The sequence below is a fragment of the Bombina bombina genome, chromosome 6, assembly GCF_027579735.1.
Source record: "Bombina bombina isolate aBomBom1 chromosome 6, aBomBom1.pri, whole genome shotgun sequence".
Taxonomy (NCBI): Eukaryota; Metazoa; Chordata; class Amphibia; order Anura; family Bombinatoridae; genus Bombina; species Bombina bombina.
Window position 1 is genome coordinate 343,181,123 of NC_069504.1, and position 23,416 is coordinate 343,204,538.

The 23,416-nt window shown below is 36.0% G+C and overlaps 1 protein-coding gene across 2 annotated transcripts in view; it reads right to left on the reverse strand.

The window, feature by feature from the left end:
- Positions 1-798: 798 nt before the first annotated feature.
- DRAM1 (DNA damage regulated autophagy modulator 1) overlaps positions 799-23,416 on the reverse strand; it is a 148,059-nt gene continuing 125,441 nt past the window's right edge. For both annotated transcript variants that reach the window (XM_053716980.1, XM_053716981.1), the window contains 3 exons: positions 23,227-23,285; positions 10,688-10,780; positions 799-968 (listed from right to left, as the gene is read on the reverse strand). In XM_053716980.1, the coding sequence (XP_053572955.1) occupies positions 921-968; positions 10,688-10,780; positions 23,227-23,285 (200 nt within the window). In that variant the 3' untranslated portion in view covers positions 799-920. The remainder of the gene's footprint in view (positions 969-10,687; positions 10,781-23,226; positions 23,286-23,416) is intronic.

The following is a 23,416-nucleotide window of genomic DNA, read 5'->3' on the forward strand; positions in this document are numbered from 1 at the left end:
GTGTGTATATGTATGTGTGTGTATGTATCTGTGTGTATTTGTTTGTGTGTATCTGTGTGTGTATGTATCTGCGTGTGTATGTATGTCAATTTCCTCCCCCTTCCTGTCTTGTACAGTGTAATAGCACATTGCAGATAAGGTAAGTCAGGGCTTAGCAAATTTATTTTAAGTCTAGGAGCCAACCAAAAAACTTTTAGGAGCCAGATTTTTTTCTCTTTAATAAGTGTGTGTATATGTGTGTTTGTGTGTATGTGTGTATGTATATGTGTGTGTATATATTGTGTGTTTCTTTGTGCATGTGTGCGTATATGTGTATATATGTGTGTGTCATATATATATATATATATATATATATATATATATACTGTATCTATGTGTATGTATATATAATGTGTGTGTGTGTGTGTGTGTGTGTGTGTGTGTGTGTGCAGTGAGACACTGCATAAAAATTTTCACTAGAAAAATCTCATCGCAGAAAATAAAAAAAGTTGTGCCTCTGGGATTCAATGTCAAAAGAAAGCCCTATTTATTTTCTAAAAAAAACAATATATAATAAGTGTGGTTGCACGAAATGTGAAAGAGATAATTATGTTTAAACAAACGTAGATAAAATTATAGGGGTTTTTTACATTGAGAACCTGGACAATTGCCTTCGTCCTGAAGGCGTTAATTAATATTTCTTATTGATCTAGGCCAATGTTATAAAATTACTTAAAAGTATACAAAGCTGTTGATTACACAGGTCTGTGAAAATTAAATGATGTATTGGCATGTATGCTTATTACAAAAACAAGTGAAAAATTTGTAAATTTTGGTTTATTCAGAGTAACAAAAATGATATCAGAAATGCCTGCATTTGAAAAGTGCAAATTGCATGTTAACATGGTCCCTTTTTTTTTGCTGGTGCAAGATGGAAGTTGTCATCTAAAGTCGTCATGAATTTCCGTTGTTATCTTCAAAGTGACTCCCTGTAGTTATAAACAATATAGTTAATATTGTGGTATATAATTTGTATGTATTTTGATCAGAAAAGTTGCAGTTGTAATCAGGTGTCAATCCAGTATTAAAGTTACAAACTTCTTTAAAAATCACTCAAATTATTGAAAAAATGTATCTCGTTGCAAAGTTACATTGTATGTATTGTCTAACCATTTGATGAAGCAAAAATCAAGAAGAAATATAAAAAAAGGAATGAAATGATAGTATTAAGTATAGTAATTTTTAATGTGGTCAGTGGTAGTTGGTGGAGCTTGTGTAAGATACCTTAAAGGGATATAGAACACAAAATTGTCCTTTCATGATTCAAATAGAGCACACAATTTTAAACAACATTCCAATTTACTTCTATTATCAATTTGTTTCATTCTCTTTTCTTTAGTTGAATGAGAAGCAATGCACTACTGGGAGCCAGATGAACACATCAGGTGACACAGTGACACAAGGCATATATGTGCAGCCACCAACCATCAACTAGCTCCCAGTAGTGCCTTGCTCTTCCTGAGCCTATATAGGTTTGCTTTTCAATAAAGAATACCAAGAAAACAGATCAAATTAGATAATAGAAGTAAATTGGAAAGTTGTTTAATATTGCATTTTCTGTCTGAATCATGAAAGTTTAATTTTGACTTTACTGTCTCTTTAAAAAGTGACATAAACCATTTTGATATTATAATATAAAATGTTTAATTTTGAATTCTAAAATAACTTTGTGATATACTATTATTATTTATTTATTTCTAATGACACGGTGAGTCCACGGGATCATCTTAATTACTGCTGGGAATATCACTCCTGGCCAGCAGAAGGAGGCAAAAGCACCACAGCAAAGCTGTTAAGTATCACTTCCCTTCCCATAAACCCCAGTCATTCTCTTTGCCTCTAGTGCAAGGAGGAGGTGAAATAATTAGGTGTCTGTATAACACTCTTCTATTAAGATTTTTTTTGTTTTGAAGTCTGAGCAAGCTTGCTCTGGTCTTCCATCACAAGCTGGGTTTAGCTGTATTCCACATTAGTCTCTTGGTAGCTTTTAAGCAGTTACGAACTTGTAAAGTGTACTTTGCTGTGTTTTCCTAACATGTTGCTGCCCTGGTATAGAAAGCCTGAGTAGGTTTACTCCGTCTTTCTTTTCACACAGGTCTCTGTGAGGAGCGGCATCCTCTCATACTTTGTGAGTCATCTGACTACCGGACCGCTAGAATGCAGGTAAGTGCCTTTTGTTCTTCTGGGGCTAGAAGGCTGGTGCTAAAGGGGTTAAGACCCTCTGCTTTTTAATGGGACAAAATCCTTTTTTGATGGTTGAGGCAGTTGGCAGGCACATTATTGCATGTGTTGGAGACTTAAGGGTTAACCTCCTTCATAGCAAGGAAGGGGTTAACTGTCTTTGGGGCTCAGATCGAATATTCTCATTATTTGGGGACATTTTTATTATGTTAATGTACAGGATGGCAGCCCCATTTTGTGCATGATTATCTAAGTATCAGAAATGTTAGGAGAGCGCGAATGGTGCCCTTCTAAGGGGCTGCGTATATGTGTTTGTATCTTTAATGAGAGAAGACTAAGCACACATTTGTATCCTCCTTCCCCGCTCTTAGAAATGCTTATCAGAGCGGTAAGGAGTGGAAACTGCTAGACTATGTCAGTGTACTGTTTCGGTAACTTATCCTTGGTTCGGCAGGGAAGTGATACTTGAGAAACTTCTCTGGAAAGGAACCCTTCTAATTGAGTTAGCAGATAGAATGAGGGAGATGAATCCAGCTTCCACTCCGTGCCAATTTTAGCCACGCCTCCTTCAAATTATTGGAGCGGCGCCATGTTTTTGAGGAGTATGTGTATTATTTTTTCCCTGTCTCGTTTCTCCGGCATGGAGTTATTGGTAAGTTCCGTATCCCTTGAAGTGAAGGCTCTGTTAGATGTCGTATATATCGCATTCACATTTTCTCTGTGATATAGCCATGGGGTTGTTCTTTTTGCCTTAGCGGCATTGAGAATTGTTGCTTAAAGTAATATGCAAGATATGTTATACCAGAATGTCTTTCTTTTATCAAATAAAGGTTCTAGTTGTAGAAATATGCAAGAGCCTAATTTCTTACACAGGGATTTATTTGCTGATCAGTGCTCTGTTGATAAGATAAAATTCTTGTTGGATGAGAAATGTATTCATATCTTCTGTTTATTTTAATGTCTGTATTTCTATTCATATATATATATTATTATGAAATTTTGTAGAATAACATAGATTCATTTTAAATACTTTTAAGTATATTTAAAATAGAATAGCTTTAGTCTGTTCTAGATGTTTCTGTACCTCCTTGTCAGTTAAGCTATTGATGGTATACATTATTCTGAGCCTTATGTCTCCTAGGGTGATGCTGTTTAGGCAATGCCACAGCTCTCACCTTTTATGTCCCAAGCCTTTTTTGGCATCGCATGCAGTGCCCTGCGGTTCCTCTAAGTCTCCAGGACTATGTTTGCTTACAGATTTTGCATCTTCTGCGATATCTGCGGCTTTGCCTGTTTTTTTTTCTTAACTTCAGGAAATATGCAAGAGGATATGTTATATTTCAGACTGTAAGGTTTCTGTTCCTCTTTCTTATTCGCCGGTGGATCTCTCCTCTGAGTTGAGGAGATTGGCTGGTAGTTTTTCTGAGGGTGAAATCTCAGAATTGGATAGTGTAATTCCTTCATCCGATACTGAAGTCTTATCCTTCAGATTTATGCTTTTTCACCTCGTGTAATTTTATAGGAGGTTTTGGCTACTTGGACGACATTGATTCCTTTGTCGTTGTCAACCTTTGGAAGTTTTGTAAACTTTAACTTTTCTCTGATGTTCCTTCTATGAGGACGTGTTCTTGATGTGCCTTTGATATTCACAGGAATAGGAGAAGCTAGGGATACCTTTCTCCCTGTCTCTCGTCCTTTAAGGGATTTTCCTGTTGCTAACTCCAGTATAATGCACGGTGCCCTGAGTAGAAGAGTTTTTCTGCTATGGCTCAGAAATCCCCGATCCCTATTAAGGGTAGCTAGTTCCCTTTCGGATCCATAGATAAGAGGCTGGAGGTTTTGTTGTTCATTTAGAGCATTGTCTTATTTAGTAGACTTGCTGTGTTAGCCGCGGACATTGTGGCTGACTTTTTGGTCAGCTGAGAAGCCTTTTGGTATCTTGGTGGTACGGTCTAGGCTTATAGTTCTGCAGTGGCAGTTTCAAATTATATGTTCCTCCAAACTCTAGCTTGTGTTTTTTTCTTTTTAAGTATGAGACCTTGTTTGGACTTGGTCTGGCAGATTTATTGTCTGACTTTTTGGGGAAAAAAGGTTGTTGTTTTTTTCTACCACACAAGAGAATGAGTCTAAAGGACAGTTTTCCAGTTTCTTCTCTTATGTAGTGTCAGTCATATCTTCTAGAGTCCAATCTATTGTTTTCCTCTAAGACAGATTTCTCCTTCGAGAGTAACTGCAATCCAGGTATGATGAGATACATTCCTTGAACTGGGCTGGGAACGGGACCCAGGTATTTTCCTCAAGTTTCTCAGTTTCTGACCTTCAAAATAGTAGCCTTTCTCTTCTGGTTCAGTGAGGTCTATTCATAACGAATTTAGACCTAGAGGAGGTGTTTTTATAGTTTCCATGGTTCGGGATCTTTTCAAGTTGGATGGATGGCAGATGAATACGGAGTTTTCATCCACAAGATGGAATTTGTTGGTTTAATAGATTCTCTATCTAGGAGAAGATTTCTAATAAAAGTCAGATATCAAGGATTTATTCCTTTTCCTTCTTGCCCAGCTATCAGCGTATAGCTTAGTCATTTTACATCCTGAAGGTTGGGATCTTCCTGAAGTTGATTTAATCTCACTTTCAGTGACTCAATATATGGAATCGGTATGATGGTTACCATGGTCATCAATCCCTTTGCTATTTTCCATAGAATGGAGAGGATTAATATAGACTCTCTTCCATAAGTGTTTTCTCAGGAATATCTGTCTCAGGGCGCATGTTTCTAGAGACATTCCTGGGTGATGTGACCACGGACGCCAACGATCTGGGCTAGGAAAAAAGTCTTGGTCTTCTTTTCAACGCAGAAGTGTCTGCTCTTCTCCTTAACATATTGGAATTGAGTGTTTTACAATGCTCTGGTAGCTTGGCCTTAGTTGTCCTTAGCTTAGTTCCAGTTGGACAATACCTCCTCAATGGTTTACATTAACCACCAGGGAGGAACTCGGAGTTCCTTAGCCATGTAGGAGGTGACTTGGATTGTTCAGTAAGCGAAAGCTCTCAATTGTTGTTGTCTTTTTGTCATCCACTTTCCAGGAGTGGACAACTGGGTAGCATCCTGGGGAGTGGGAACTCTTCCAGAAGTGTTCTCCAACTTAACCCTCAAATGAGGGTGCCAGAGTTGGATCTTATGGCGTCTCGACAAATTGCCAAGTGGCAGAGGTATGGTTTGTGAGAGATCCTCAGGTCACTTTTGATAGATGCTCTGTCGGTTCTTTGGGGTTTCAGGCTGACATACCTGTTTCCTCTGGTTGCGCTCCTTCCACGAGTCATTGTTCGTATCTAACAGGAGAAAGCGTCGGTAATTCTAATTGTCCCTGCGTGACCTTTGCAGGACCTGGTATGCAGACCTAGAGGAGATGTCATCTCTTCCACCTTGGAGACTGCCTCTGAGTAGGAACCTTATGATCAGGGTTCCTTATTTCATCCAAATTTTGTTTCTCTGAAGCTGTCTATTTGGAGATTGAACGTTTAGTACTCTCTAAGCATATTTTTTTTCTGAGTCGGTCATTGAGACCGTGATTCAGGCTTACAAGCCTGTTAAGGAAGATTTATCATAAGCTATGGCGTTAATATCTTTATTCGTGTGAATCCAGGGCTACTCTTAAAGTAGGATCAGGATTCTTGGATTAAGTCCTTTTTTCAGGAAAGGGTCAGATTTATGCATTTCTTTTTGCTGCATAAGCATCTGGCGGACATGCCAGATGTGCAATCCTATTGTCAGGCCTGTACTTTTAAATCTGTTGCTCCTCCTGGGAGCCTTAACTTTGTTCTTAAAGTTTTGCAGCAAGCTCAGTTGAGCCATTGCGTTCCATAGATATTTAGTTGGTATCTTGGAAGGTTTTGTTTTTTATTGTTTTCTCTTCTGCTCGGAGAGTGTTGGAACTCTCAGTTTTGCAGTGTGATTCGCCTTATCTTTTTCATGCAGATGAGGTGGTTCTTAATTAGGTTTCTTCCTAAGGTGGTTTCGGACAGAAGTTTAATCAGGAAATTGTTGTTCCTTCTCTTTGTCATAGTTATTCTTTTCTGAAGAACGTTTGTTATACAACTTGGAGGTTGTGCCTGATTTAAGATTTTTTTTTTTTTCAGGCGACTAAGGAGATGTGGTGTAGTGGTTAGGTCCACCGCTTCTTAAGCAGGAGGTTGTGGGTTTGAATTCAGGTAGAACTCCTATTTTCTCATCCGTCTTTTCGCTAGTTTTCTGCCCTGTCTGTTTCTCTAAGAAATGTATAGGTCAGAAAGCTTCTGTTTCTTATCTTTCTTATCTTTCTTTATGGTTGAGAAGTATAATTGGTTTTACTTATGAGACTGCTGGGCGGCAGTCTCTTGAGAGAATTTAAATCTCTTCCTCTTCTTCGTGGGTCTTCAAGAATGAAGCTTCTCTGGAAAGGTTTTGCAAGGCTGCTACTTGGTCTTCTCTGCATGCCCTGTCCTCATTTTCTAACTTTTGCCTTGACTGAGGTTCTTTTTTGGGAGAAAGGTTCTTCAAGCAGTGGTGCCTTCTGTTTAGGTTACCTGTCTTGTCCCTCCCTTATCATCTGTGTCCTCTAGCTTGGGTATTAATTCCCAACAGTAATTAAGATGATCTCTTGGACTCACCATGTCATTGGAAAGAAAACACAATTTATGCTTACCTGATAAATGTATTTATTTCTTGACACTGTGAGTCCACGGCCCTCCCTGTTTTTCAGACAGTTTCTTTGCTTTATTAACCTCAGGCACCTCTGCACCTGGTGTTATTTCCTATCTCTCCCTTTCCTTCGGTCGAATGACTGGGGTTTATGGGAAGGGAAGTGATACTTAACAGCTTTGCTCTGGTGCTCTTTGCCTCCTCCTGCTGGCCAGGAGTGATATTCCCAACAGTAATTAAGATGATCCCGTGGACTCACTGTGTCAAGAAAGAAAGAAATTTATCAGGTAAGCATAAATTTTGTTTTTGTTCTGTTTATCTGAAACCTGAAAATAGTGTCCTTTCCTATTCTGAGAGTCGCATACTGCAGTCTTCACCTGTTTAGCCCTGCCGTGGTCCTCAGCTGAGGTAATCAAAGAAATAACTGCAAAACAATAGAGTGGATAGCTATGTCTACTCCAGTATCGCATCCTTATTGGATCCTTTAAATCAGGCACGTGCTGGTGGGAAGTGGCAAATGAAAAACAACTGCCGCAAACAAAGTATTAAAGCATTAAAAAAAATTCCACACTCTCCAAGACCGCAGAAAAATCTTGTTTTATCATTTAGTGGCTTCTTTATTGTGTTTTTGCGATTACATTTTATATGAAATGTTTTCTTTTTGAGTAGGACAAAAGTCCTAGCAAGTATGGGCTGGGTCAATTTTCCTTTCTATATAAATATTTTTAAGTAATTAAAAGATTGGTAGCTTTCAGTTGTGTCATTGTGCCCTCCCTCCCTAATCCTGAATGGTTACTTAAAGGGACAGTAAAGTCAAAATTAGAGATTCATGATTCAGATAGAGAATACAATTTTAAACAACTTTCCGATGTACTTCTATTATTTAATTTGCTTCCTTCTCTTGCTATCCTTTGTTGAAAGGTTTATCTAAGCAAGCTCAGAAGCAGCAAATAATATAGGTTCTAGCTGTTGATTGGTAGCTGCATATATGTGTGTGTGTGTGTATGTATGTGTATATATATATATATATATATATATATATATATATATATATATATATATAGTCATTGGCTCACACATGTGTTCAGTTAGAAACCAGTAGTGCACTGCTGCTCCTTCAACAAATGATACCAAGAGAATGAAGCAAATTACATAATAGAAGTAAACTGGAAAGTTGTTTAAAATTGGATGTTCTACCTAAATCATGAAATACATTTTTTGGGTTTTATGCCCCTTTAATCAATAAGGATTTCTTTAAAAAAATCTTTCATTTAAAAACAGACCTCAAACTGAGGAAGATGACTGCAAGAAATGGTTTTTGCAAAGGCTAATAGAGGCTGAAATTCCACCTCACTGGACAACCCCTAATCTGCTATAATAAAATGCTAAGGAAATCATTTTTAAATTAAGGGCTCTATCAACAAAAAAGATGAATTGCAGGTGATTTGAAATCTCCAAGGGCCAAACCCAGTGAGTATTTCCCTCAAGAACATCTGAGTTAGCCCTGCACAAAGTCTAGTTAAAACTCCCTATTAAAATGATTGTCTCTGGCCTCCTGATCTTACTGGAACCTGTAACTCTGATAATGATGGAGGTTTTTATTGGCATCACAATTATGAATGCCGGATGATGTGGAAATGTTTGCCAACATCCCAACAGGGATCTAATGTGATTACTGGTTCTGGGATCTAGGCAAGTATCCCTTTAGTACCACTTATAAAACATTGCTGCTACTGTATTGGATGCATTTTGCTATCAACACTTGATGTATGTAGCTTAACAGAGCCTGTTTCATGAGAAAAACAATATAGTAAAACTGTTTATATGATATGGCATTTAAATAATCAAATCTGAAGGGAGCAAAATGTATAATGTTAAGATGTTTTTCATCATCATAATTTGTTTAAAAATAGCATGATTTTTCTGAATTAGATGCTGTTTCATTTTTAAACATTGAACATTTTATGTAGCAATTCATTTATTTTACTAGTAAACTGCCAGCAGAGGGTGCTGTAACATTAATTTTGTTTGCACATTCTAACAAGCTTTTCTCATCATTGGATATTGCATAAGTAATAGTTTTAGATACACTAAAGTACGTTTGTTTGTTTTTTAAACTTGAATTGTGTAAACTAAGCATAGAGCTGGGATAACATAGACATTATCTGTGCACATCAGAAATAACAAGAGTATGAGAATACATTTCTAGAAAGCACAGCAGCAGTCAAAGCACAGTTCTTTCTCAATACTTGACACTGCCCCCACTATAAAAGCACACACTTGAATTAGAAAGTTTTATATCACTAAATTGTTGTTAAAACATGCAAAAACAAATTGGTGTAGGAACTGCCATGTCTGTTCTCACAATGATGGTTACAGAAACTCACACTTTATCTCTCATGATTTAGATAGGGCATACAGTTATTAACAACTTTCAAATTTACTTTTATTATCTGTTTTGTTTCATTCTTTTGGTATCCTTTGTTGAAGGAGCTGCAATGCATTACTGGGAGCTAGTTGAACAAATTGGTAAACCAATGATAAGAGGTATATATGTGCAGCCACCAATCAGCAGCTAGCTCTTAGCTGCTAAACCTACCTAGTTATGCTTTTCAACAAATAATGCCAAGAGAACAAAGCAAATGAGATAATAGAAATTTGGAAAGTTGTTTAAAATTGTATGCTCTATCTGGATCATTAAAGAGTTTTTTTTATGGGTTTCATGCCCCTTTAATGGACGCAAACAATACACAACCAATGACAAGTAAAACATGGCAGCCCATTTGTTCATTCAATATTGATACTTGAATGCAGTTTATTTTTTTCACTGAAAACGACATCAACATTGTTCTTTCATGATTCAGGTACAAAGTACAATTTTAATAAAAAAAAATTGTATTTACTTCTATCAATTTACTTTGTTCTTTTGGCATCCTTTGTTGAAAAGTATAGCTAGCTAGGTTCAGGGGTGTGTACTATGTAGCTGCATTTTGAGAAGACTATTTTTAACAATGTTAAACATTCTTGCAAAACTGCTGCCATATAGTGGTCCAGACCCATGCTCGCTTCTGAGCTTACCTAGGTATGCTCTTCAACAAAATATATCAAAAGTACAAAAACAGAAGTATACTAGAAAGTTTTTTTTTTTAACTGTACTCCCTATCTGAATAATGAATGAAAAAGGGTGGTTTTATGCTTCTTTAACCATTAATATCAATTTATGACGTACAATTATTTATTTTAAATCTAGATAATTTTCATATATTTAAACTTCATTGCAATCATAAATTGAAATGATCATATTCAATTTATTTCCAAGTTGCAAATGTAAAAGTGTGATTTAAATATACTGTATATTTTTTTATTTTTCCTTTTAAACATACTTCATTAATATAAATTGTATATGCACAAGAAGCAACATTAAGACTCACAATGTCTTTTCAACAAATTGAAGTGTTGAATTTGAGAGATGGAAATGTCCTTTGAAAATAAAATGTTTTCTTATTAAATTGGATATCGGTGTCAAATTGTTCCCATACAGGTTACAAGGCTGTGTTTGTAGCATGAATGCATTTGAAAACCATATAATAAAGAGGTTGGGTCGCTAAACAAAATGGAATTGGTTAAAAACAAACATAAAAAGTCATGCACAGTGCAGGGATTTCTGGGTGGTGTAGGCCCAAGTGATATAGGACATACCAGAACCAAGTGAACTGTAGGATATAATAGGCCATAATAATATATTTCTTTTTACTTTCGTAAAGCTTTATAAATATATTTCATACCCACCTGAAAATCTTTGATGAACGTTAGGAAATACATGTTAAAGCTGAATGCTATAATCCACTCACAGATAGCGCTTACCATGTGATATCGGTAACCCTGTGTAAAAGAACATTTTGGAAAAGGTTAGTTTGATATTTAGCTTTTTTTTTAAGCCTAAACAAGTGATTTACAACCTGGATGTTCACACTATCTTTCTCTATGATTGAATCTCACAGTGATCTACAGTGTATAACATTGCCTATAATGCACAGCATTTTCCTATTTATACATTTTGTATTATTACATACATTAATCCCTTAGAGAGTCAGTTATGTAGAAAATTACATTTCTTTCATGTAATTAGCAAGAGTCCATGAGCTAGTGACGTATGGGATATACATTCCTACCAGGAGGGGCAAAGTTTCCCAAACCTTAAAATGCCTACAAATACACCCCTCACCACACCCACAATTCAGTTTTACAAACTTTGCCTCCCGTGGAGGTGGTGAAGTAAGTTTGTGCTAGATTCTACGTTGATATGCGCTTTGCAGCAGGCTGGAGCCCGGTTTTCCTCTGTGTGCAGTGAATGTCAGAGGGATGTGAAGAGAGTATTGCCTATTTGAATTCAATGGTCTCCTTCTACTGGATCTATTTCATAGGTTCTCTCTTATCGGTCGTAGTGATTCATCTCTTTCCTCCCTTTTCAGATCGACGATATACTCTTATATATACCATTACCTCTACTGATTCTCATTTCAGTACTGGTTTGGCTTTCTACTACATGTAGATGAGTGTCCTGGGGTAAGTTAATCTTATTTTTTTGTGACACTCTAAGCTATGGTTGGGCACTTTTATATAAAGTTCTAAATAGATGTGTTTAAACATTTATTTGCCTTGATTCAGGTTGATCAATATTCCTTATTTCAGACAGTCAGTTTCATTATTTGGGATAATGCATATGAATAATTAATTTTTTTCTTACCTTAAAAATTGACTTTTTTTCCTGTGGGCTATTAGGCTCGCGGGGGCTGAAAATGCTTCATTTTATTGCGTCATTCTTGGCGCAGATTTTTTTGGCGCAAAAATTTTCTTTGTCATTTCCGGCGTCGTACTTGTCGCCGGAAGTTGTTTGTGATTGCGTAATTTTTTTGACGTTTTGCGCCAAAAATATCGGCGTCGCCGGATGTGGCTTCATTCTTGGCGCCAAAAGCATTTAGGCGCCTAATAATGTGGGCATCTTTTTTGGCGCTAAAAAATATGGGTGTCATTATTGTCTCCACATTATTTAAGTCTCATTGTTTATTTGCTTCTGGTTGCTAGAAGCTTGTTCATTGGCATTTTTTCCCATTCCTGAAACTGTCATTTAAGGAATTTGATAGATTTTGCTTTATATGTTGTTTTTTCTATTACATATTGCAAGATGTCTCAGATTGACCCTGAATCAGAAGCTACTTCTGGAAAAACGCTTGACTGAGTTCAGTCCTACCAAAGCTAAGTTCATTTATTTTAAATGTTATGAATGTTTATCTTTAGCTATGGTTTGTAATAGGTTATCATGATAAACTTTTACATGCAGAATCCATTAGTATTTATGCTTTATATATTGCCATTCTTTTTACATCTTATGTACAAGAAATATTTAGAAGATTTTTAAGAAATATTTTTCTGATTCTATTTTAAAGGCTTTGTCTGACTTTGTGCCTTCTAATAAAATTTTTAGGTCTTTTTCAAACTTCTTTTTTATTGAAGTTTCAAATGACCAACAACATACTGATTTATCCTTCTCTGATGATGTTTTTTCTCATTCAGAATTTTCTTCATCAGATATTGACACTAACAAATCTACTTTTTTATTAAAGTACATTTGTTCTTTGTTGACTAGCTAACACTATTTCTGCTTATTTATTCTTCTGTGTTTTCAGAGGTTTTTTTCCAATTCCTTATACTAGGGAATGGAATAGGCTGAGAATTTTCTTTTATTCCTTCTTCAAAGGTTTTAAACTATACTCTTTGCCGGCAGTTTAATTCAATTTGGAGGGTTCTCCAATTTATTGGGGCTATCTCTACTCCTACTAATTATGCTATTGTTTCTATAGCAAAATAGTATTTATTTTCCTTTAGATGGTTGTATCTTATTTATGGAAAATTATTTAGTTTCAGGTACCTTTCTTGGACCTGTGATTTATTTGGATGTTGCAATTGCTTCAGTTTTTCTGTTTACTTTAAGATCAAGTATCAGATTATGATTTATTTTAGCATTGTTAAAGGGACAACATTTACTAGACTAGGTGCTGTAGCATTTGTCTTGTTGTTTTGCATTTATTGATTATGCAAGTCCACTGTATTGTCTGGTCTTTTAACTGGACTATCATGCTAATAATTTAATTTGTGTCTTCATTTTATTGAATATTTTCGCAAATGAGTTTTAATATATGTCTTTACCTGTTTGAGCTAGAAGAATTTTGTGATTTCTAAAAATCCATATTTCTTTTTTTCTAAGATAATCAATTATTTGTTTTATAATTGGATTCAATTCTTAACTGTTACTCTGGGCTTCAAGATTGAGTTCTAAGACTAAAACTTTAAGCTTATACTAATTTGGTTGTTCTTATTAAGAAATGAATTCCTGAATTCTTTCCCAAGTAACATGTTTTTAATTGGAAATTTTTTCAGTTCGAAATCAGCTCCCTTAAATTGCGATGTATGTGCCGTATTCCAGCTTGGCTGGCAAGGGGCAGGTTAAGACTTTTTTGAAATGTATTTGGTTCTATTCGGTCCAAATTTCTTTGATTTTATTCCAGTAAGGCTAACACTTTCTTTAAGTGTGTTTCGGTCCTATTTATTTTGGGTACTGTTGAAGCATGGCTGGTCACCCGTGGGGTTCAAGCGCTGCTCAGACCTGGAATCTTCTGGGGTATTTCTTCCAGTTCTATTTTTAGGAACTGGGTTTTGGAGTTTTTATTCAAACTATTCTGCCTTTTTTTGGTCAGTGATAGCATTATTTGTTTTCATTAGATACAATAAATGCATATTTTTTTCTGTATTTATTCAGATTATTTTCTGAGGATGCGGAATCTCATATGATTCACTTTGTTCTTCAGGACATAGTTAGAGGATCTTTTTTTTTCAAAAGCTCTTGATTCCTCTCACAAGGGTCACCTTTTTTAGGTTTCCAGATAGTTTGTGTCACTGTCTTTGTCTCTATCAGACAAGGGACAATTTTATTGGGTTCCGTCTGTCGGTACCTTTAGTCTCTATTATTTCCTTCAGTTGCTATATGCATAGAAGTTTTAGGTCTTATGGCCACAGCATTGGATTCAATTCCCTTTGCTCATTTTCAATAGACAGAACCTTTCCAGTCTTTTATGCTGAATTATGGTGCAGGGATTCTAGGATTTCGCATTTTAAATCTTAAAATCCTAATATTTATCTCTCTTGATTTGGTGGTTAAGATCACCATCATTTAGTTCTCAACCTGGACCATGATCTCTACAGATGTGAGTCTTTTTGGTTGGGAGGCTGTCTGAGGATCTCTGTCAGCACAAGGGGTTTGGAAATCTCAGGAGGCGAGATTACCATTTGATATTTTAGAACTCCGTGTTTTCTCAGAGTTTTTCAGTTAGTTTCTTTTTGAGGAAGAGACGTTTATTGTTTTTCAGACAATATCACAACTATGGTGTATGTCAATCATCAGGGTAGGACTATCAGTCCTTAGGCTGTGACAGAAGTGTCTCGGATATTAGCTTAGGCTAAATCCAGCTCCTATCTAAATTCCGTGGTTTTTTTCCCAGGTATAGATATTTGGGAAGTGGATTATCTCTGTTAATCAAGCTTTACATCCGGGAGAATGGTCTCTCATACCCAGATATGTTTTTCAATTTTTCAGATGTGAGCATTTCTAGAAATAGATCTGTTGGCATCTCATCTGAATAAAGAACTTCCCAGGGGCCTAGTCAGGTCCGGGGATCCTCAGGCGGAAGTAGTGTATGCATTGACATTTCTTTGGAAATTATCTTTTTGCCTATTTCTTTCCGCCTCTAGTTCTTCTTCCAAAATTATTTCCAAAATTCTTATGGAGTATTTGTTTGTTATGCTGGTGGCTCCAGCATGGCCTCTCAGGTTTTGGTATGCGGATTTCATTCGGATGGCCAGTTGCCAACCTTGGACACTTCCTTTAAACCAGACCTTCTTTCTCAAGGCCCATTTTTTCCATCATGATCTCAAATCATTAAATTTGAAGGGATGGAGATTGAACGCTTGGTTTCAGGCTTGTAAATCTGTCTCTAGAAAGATTTATTATTGAGTCTGGAAGACCTACTTTTCTTGGCATTCTTTTAAAATTCATAGAATTTTATTATTTTTTTCAGGTTGGTTTGGATAAGGTTTTGTCTGCAGTTCTTTGTTAGGACAAATCTCTACTCTTTCTGTTCTTTTTTCACAGAAAGATTGCTAATCATCCTGATATTCATTGTTTTGTTCAGGCTTTGGTCCGTATCAAGCCTGTCATTAATTCAATTTCTCCTCTTTGGAGTCTCAATTTGGTGCTGAGGGCTTTACAGGCTCCTCCGTTTGAAACTATGCATTTTCTGAACATTAAATTACTTTCTTGGAAAAGTATTGTTCCTTTTGGTTATTTCTTCTGCTAGAAGAATTTTTGAGCTATCTGCTCTTTTTTGTGAATATCTTTTTCTGATTTTTCATCAGGATAAGGCAGTGTTACTTCCTGATAGTCATCATTTTTTTCAGGTTTTGATTCGTATCAAACCTGTCATTAAGCCAATTTCTTCTCCTTGGAGTTTTAATTGTGTTCTGAAGGTTTTTCAGGCTCTTCTATTTGAGCATATGCTTGCTCTGGACATTAATTACTTTCATGGAAAGTATTGTTCTTTTTGGACATCTCTTCAGCTAGAACAGCTTTTGAATTATCTGTTCTTTCTTGTGAATCTCTTTTTTCTGATTTTTTTCATCAGGAAAAGGTGGTTTTTGCTGTCATCATTTCAATTCTTACCTAAAGTTGTAAATTCTAACAAACATTAGGAAGGAATTATTGTTTTCCTAAGACTTCTTTGGTGAGATTCTTACTTTCTATGTTGAAGCTATTCAGATTTCAGATAGACTTCTAGTCTATTTTTTATCTTTTCTGGTTTTAGGAAGGTCAAAAGCTTCTGCCATTTATTTGGCATCTTGCTTAAACTTTTGATTCATCATGCTTATTTGGAGTCGTGTGGATTCCCGCCTCGGAGGATTATGGCTCATTCTACTAGGTAAGTTTCTACTTCCTGGGCTTTTTAAAGAATGAAGCTTCTGTTGATCAGATTTGCAAAGCAATGACTTGGTCTTCTTTGCATATTTTTACTATGTTCTACCATTTTGATGTTTTCTCTTCTTAGAAGCAGTTTTGGTAGAATGGTACTTCAGGCAGCTGTCTCAGTTTGATTCTTCTGCTTATAATTTCAGTTTTTTTCATTATAAAAATTGAAACTTTTTTGATTTGGGTAGTGGATTCATTTTTCAGCGGAATTGGCTGTCTTTATTTTATCCCTCCCTCTCTAGTGACTCTTGCGTGGAAGTTCCACATCTTGGGTATTTATTATCCTATACGTCACTAGCTCATGGACTCTTGCTAATTACATGAAAGAAAACATAATTTATGTAAGAACTTACCTGATAAATTCATTTCTTTCATATTAGCAAGAGTCCATGAGGCCCACCCTTTTTTGTGGTGGTTATGATTTTTTTGTATAAAGCACAATTATTCCAATTCCTTATTTTTTTGATGCTTTCGCTCTTTTCTTATCACCCCACTTCTTGGCTATTCGTTAAACTGAATTGTGGGTGTGGTGAGGGTGTATTTATAGGCATTTTAAGGTTTGGGAAACTTTGCCCCTCCTGGTAGGAATGTATATCCCATACGTCACTAGCCCATGGACTCTTGCTAATATGAAAGAAATGAATTTATCAGGTAAGTTCTTACATAAATTATGTTTTTGGCTGTCACATGAAAGAAAATATTCTATGACCTAAATATGTATAGTTTAGAGGAGAGAAAGGAAAGAGGTGTCATGATAGAATCCTTCAGATATATGAAGGGACTTAAAAGGACATGAAACCCATTTTTTTTTCTTTCATGATTTAGAAAGAGTATGCAATTTTAAACAGCTTTCTAATTTTCTTCTATCTAATTTTCTTCATTCTCTTGATATCCTTTATTGAAAAGCATATTTATATAGGCTCAGTAGCTGCTGATTGGTGGCTGCACATAGATGCCTTGTGGGATTGGCTTACCCATGTGCATTGATATTTCTTAAACAAAGGATATCTAAAGACTGAAGCAAATTATATAGTAGAAGCAAACTGGAATGTTGATTAAAATTGTATTCTCTACCCCAATCCTTAAAGAAAAATTTGGGGGTTTAGTGTCTTTAATAATCTGGAAGCTGAAAGCATTTTTCTCAAAAAAAAAAAATGCCAACAAGAGGTCACAATATTAAATTAGAGGGTATAAGATACAAGAGAAATGTGAGGAAGCAGTTTTTTTTTTAAAGAAAGGGTAGTGGATTCATGGAATAAACTTCCATTTGAGGTGGTAAACACAGTGACTGTAAAGGAATTAAAAAATACCTGGGACATGCATAAGGCTATCCTAAGAAAACAGTAACATGTAATATGGGTAGACTTGATGGGCCTTTTGATTCTTATCTACCATCAAATTATAACCACACCAAGCACACTCATAAGCCTACCTCAGTATGCTTTCATAGAAAGGAGATAAGCTTCAACAAAAGATACCAAGAGAAATAGGTAAATTTGATAACAAGTAAATTGGATTTCTTTTTAGAACTGTGCGCTGCATCTGAATCCTGAACATTTTATTTTGACTATGTCCTTTTTGACGCACTGATTGATGCACATAATGAGATAAAACTGAGAGCATATGCCCACTTATACATTATTATAGTGTTCTGTAAGTCGTGTCTACTCAAACTATTTTACACACTGAATAATAGTGGCATAATGATAATTACTGTATTTCTGCCATATAAGAAATTTGCTTGTATTAAAAAAAATGTGTGCATGTTTTATGCTGGATAATGCTAAAGCCAGGCAGGAGTTGTAAAGTAGGAAATAGTTAACCCACTCCATCAGCCTTATGTTCTCTGCTGTGACAATGAATATGGGGACCTGTAGCTGTGCATGTGAAAGTGGGTGCACGACAGAGTGCAGATGTGCATGCTAGTGCATTAACCAGCAAAACTATATCCGAGCCCAACTTTCACAGCCCTTAATCATGCTGCTCCACCTTAAATTTCTGCTTTCATTTCCAAAAACTCACCCAACAAATCTCTGTTTTCATCTTATGACCTACTCCTACACACTGTAACACTTCTAATGCTGCACCTATATGGAACTACCTTTACAGTTACAAAATGCTCAGTCTCTGAAAATTCACTTATTCAAGTTTCACATAAAGGGACATCAATAGCAATTTTAATGCTTACCCTGCTATTCCTGTGTTGTGTAGAAAACACACAGCTAGTCAAGTGGAGTTTATTTTTAAATAAAATGTCCCCTTTAAAAAATATCAAATGTTAGAGATATCGTAACATTGACAGTAATATAGGACTTATGTGGGGTAGGTGTCTTTAGTTTTACGTGTGACTACTGAATAAAACCCCTTACATCTCTCCTAGCCATGTCAGAAACCTTTCGATTTTGAAATGGGATGAGAGCTACTGAAATCTTATTGGCTGATTTGAACAGCCAATAGGATTTCAGTAGCTCTAATCCTATTGGCTGTTTTGAAAGATTCAGCCAATCGGAATGCAAGGTACCCCAAATTGATTGTGGTACCTTGCATTCAATATTCAGTATGCAATGGACATCGGATGAAGAGGAGCTTCCATGCCGCCGAGGACCACCACTGAGGATTGCCACATCTGGGAAGACCGCTCTGGACCTCCGCGCCGCCTTCGCTGTGGATGAAGATGATGGACCCGCCTGGAAGAAGACCTTCTCCGCAGGACTTCTGAAACTGTGAGTACCTATTAGGGTTTTAGTGTTAGTTTTTTTTTTTTTTTTAAGATTAGGGTTTATTGGGCAATTTGCAAAAATGTATGCTTTTTACACAGTATTGAAGAGCAATACTATTCATTGAGTGTCCACTGAAAATTAATCTTTGTTACAATAGAATAGTGAAACAACAAGGACATGAATAACTGGGGGATTGTGGGTATGTTGTATATGTATATACATTGTGTTATGTAACTGTAAAATACTATAATATTATTTAAAGTATTTTCGTTATTAAAATAAATGTACTATTGAAGGGACATTTATACCCAATTTTTCGTTCTTTCATGATTTAGATAGGGAATTTGCTTCAATAATAACTTTTGCTTCGTTCTCTTGCTATACTTTGCTGAAGAGATATCTTGATAGGTATCGTGCACATTTCTGGAGCTCTACATGACAGGAAATAGTGCTGCCATCTAGTGCTCTTGCTATTGTATAACATTGTTGCAAAACTGCTGCCATATAGTACTCCAGACACGTGCACACTCCTGAACTTACCTTCCTGCTTTTCAACAAAGGATAACAAAAAACAAAGAAAATTTGATAATAGAAGTACATTGGAAAGTTGTTTGGTATGTTCTATCTGCATCATCAAAGAAACAATTTGTGTTTTATGTCCCTTTAACTTTTGGCGTGTTCTTTTCTTCCTAGGAAGAAGATTTTGTGTATATGATATTAATATCCTATAGAAGACAGTAGCCATGGCTTTTGTTTTACCAAAGTGTGTTTTTTCAGCTTTGTAAAACGTGTTGATTTTTTTTTTTTAGTTGATGACTTCTTTTAGTCAGACAGTGATGCTTCTTGTTTCCTGTGGAAGGCACATTGCCACTCTTCAGGACAGAGAGGGGCAGCAACCCACTTGTTTATAAAATCTCTCCAGGCGCACATATGGCGGGACAAAAAAGGCCATTTCTCGCTGGTCTAATGAAGCCTTTATCATGGGGGCCCAAATAGTTTTTGCAGGGGTTAAGCACATGGCAACCTACGGTCAGTAATTACAAAAATGACATGCTCTAAGGAAAAATAGGAACATGCAGTTTATGCATCAATGTCCCTTTAAGTTATGCCATTTATGTGAATTGTATAGTTACAGGCCATACAATAATTAAACAATAAGTACAACATATAATATCTTTTTGCATCCATCCTTGTGCAGCAATGATTTACATAAGGCATATTTTTCAATCATTATTGCTGGATAGCAATGGCAAATTTGCCAGCCGTATATATATATATATATATATACATACATACACAACCCAAGGTATTGAGCCAGGCCCCTTTTGGTATATTTCATGCCACTGTTTTGCAGCCAAATGCAATCGTATAAAAAAATTGTTAACTTTTTCACAAACTTTGTGTTTCTCACTGAAATTATTTACATATAGCTTGTGCAGTTATAACGCAAATGGATGTAAAAGCTTCTCTGGGGTCCCCTTTGTTCAGAAGTATCAGATATGCAAGGCTTTGCCATTGCATTTTGGTAATTAGAAAGCTGGTAATTCAAGCTGCACACCATACCTTTTGGAAATTCCTGGCGGCAAAGGGGTTAATTAGTTACCTGGCATGGGTTATAGACTATATAGTATTCTAGAGTAAGGATAACCCTCCCACCTGACTGCTCCCATCTCCATAAACCCTCCCCACCACCCACGCTCCTCACCACCATCTTAGGTAATGGCAGACAGTCTGCCAATATTAAGTTTTAGGGCATTATTTATTTTTATATAAATTAATTTTATTTATTTTCTGCAGTTTAGGACCCCCCCTTACCATCTTACCCCCCTGATCCTTCCCAAACAGTTCCCCCTAATGGTGTCCGCCATGTTAGGTGCTGTCTGCCAGTACTCAGTTTAGGCACTAATTTTATTTTATTTCATTTCTATTTATTATTTTAATTTTTTCTGTAGTGTAAGCAGTCCCCCCCACCCTGATTTTTTTTCTGTAGTGTAGCATCCCTTCCCTCCCTCTCCCTTCCAAACCTTATTTTCTGCAGTGTAGGGCTAATCCCTCTCCCTCCTACCCCTCTGCGCTACCCACCCACCTCTCTCTTTCCCTCCCGCTCCTCCCAAGGGTACTGTCTGTAATGATCGTACTCTATTACCATATGAGGACAGATTGCCTGCAGCTCCGGAACAGCAGCACTCGGCTGTCACCTTACAGCCAAGACTGCTAGAGCTTCCTGAAGCTGCAACGTATATATGTTATGCAGTACGATGGACTTCGTACCACATGACATATATATACTTTAGATTGGCTTAAGGGGTTAAACATAACACTTTGTAGTAGGGATTTTTATAAATACATACAGGAAGGTACAGGCTTTTTCACACTGAGATCCCAGTGATCAAACACTTGCAGACATCAGCCTGATTCTGTAAAGCTTTCTGGGCTTGTAAGATTCTATAAGAAATCTCTCCAGTACTATGAAGCCCTTGTCTTAATTCTATCGAGGTAATTTTAACCTTGAGACCACCATGTCTCACAAATGAGTATGCCGTGCTTTTAAGTATGTGAGGACAACGCATACATAACAATAACAAAAACTATAATTTTCACATCTAATTATACCTAAAGAAGACAGAGTAAAGAATGCATTGAACACTATGCATGATTTCATTGAAAATTCAATTCTGAGTGCACTGTCCCTTTTAGCCATTTCCGTTCTCTATTCTGTTGTATTTGTTAAGTCCTGAGTTAATGGCATTTCAGCTGCACTATATCAAAAAGTTCAAACTGCTGAATGAGCCAAGGGATATTTATCCCTTACACACAGTTTATTTCAAATGTAAACATAGCTCAGCAGGGAAGATGTCATCTTCAAATCTAACCAAGCTAAAGGAGAAAGTTAAAATAATAGTCTGATTCCAAACAAAAAAAACAAACTTATGAAGAAAGCTTATGGCTTATGATGTTGCAATTTCACTCTTGATAGTACAAGGGTGTGTGTAGTATGTGTGTTCACTTAACCTTGCTGATTGTGAAAAGCCAAACTGTAATTCATTATGAGTCACTTGGCAAACAGATTTCTGTGTATGTTGTAAATGTTGTACTTTAATGGACATAAAATTAATTCAGATAGAGAAGACAGATTTTTAAACAACATTCCGAATTACTTCTATTATCTAATTTGCTTCATTCTTTAGATATCCTTTGTTGAAGAAATAGCAATGCTCATGGGTGGGCTAATCACAAGGCTTCTATGTGCAACCACCAATCAGCAGCTACTGAGCCTATTTAAAAAAGCTTTTCAACAACGGATATCAAGAGAATAAAGCAAATTAGATAATTGAAGTAAATTGTAAATTTGTTTAAAATTGCATTCTCTTTCTAGATCATAAAAGAAAACCATTGGGTTTCATGTACCTTGAAATGGCTAGTAAAGGGGTACTAAACCCAATTTTCTTTTTTCATGATTCAGATAGAGCATGCAATTTTAAGCAACTTTCTAATTTTCTTTGTTCTCTTGGTATCTTTATTTAAAAAGCAGGATTGGCCCATTAGGAGCCAGACCATTTTTGGTTCAGCACCTGGGTAGCGCTTGCTGATTGGTGCCTAATTGTTACCACCAATCAGCAAGCACTACCCAGGTTGCTAAACCAAAAATGGGCCGGCTCCTATGCTTGCATTCCTGCTTTTACAAATAAAGATAGCAAAAGAACAAAGAAAAATTGATAATAGGAGTAAATTAGAAAGTTGCTTAAAATTGCATGCTCTATCTGAATCATGAAAGAGAAAAAAATGGGTCTAGTATCCCTTTAAAGGGACATAAAACCCAAACATTTTATTTCATGATTCAGATAGTGTAATATATATGTGTGTGTGTGTATATATATATATATATATATATATATATATATATATATATATATGTTAATTTACTTCTATTATCAAGTTTTCTTTGTTCCTGTGATATCCTTTGTTGAAAAGCAGGTAGGAAGGTGTAAGAGTGAAACACGTGACTGGATCAATATATGGCAGTTTTATAACTTTTATACATTTGCAAGAATACTAGGTGTCAGCAGTGTTTCCTGTTATTTACTGCTTTAGAAATGTGCACGGTACCTACCTAGGTATAATACCATAAGAGTAAAGTAAATCTGATAATAGGTAAATTTGGAAACTTTTTTTTTAAAACTATATGCTCTGAGTCACAAAATTAAAAATAAATGGAATACATGTCCCTTTAAACGCAGAATTTAACAGTGGAGTGCATACAATTTTTCATTTTCATATATTTTTTTTCCTGCACTTTGCTGTAACATAATTCTGCCAATTATGCTTATTACACTTTCTCCAATGGGGCTTGTATTAAATGGATATCTAGATAGTTAGTGTGTGCATGTCTGGAGCACTAAATGACAGGAAATAGTGCTGTCAATCTCTTGCTAGTGTATAACATTGTTTAAAAAGTCCTGTCATATAGTGCTGCCGACACGTGCACACTCCTGAACTTTGTAGTATATATATTACTTAAATCCTCTACAAACCTGCTCGTGTGGATCCAAATAACTGTTAGTTATTCCAATTAATGCACCAAATACAATCACTGGAAGAGCAATGCATTAAGGATTATAATAAAAACAAGATTTATAAATATAGAACTAGGTAAAAAAAAACATACTTTTTGTGAAATTTATACAGCGATCAGACATAGCTACTGTACCTAGGGAGATATAG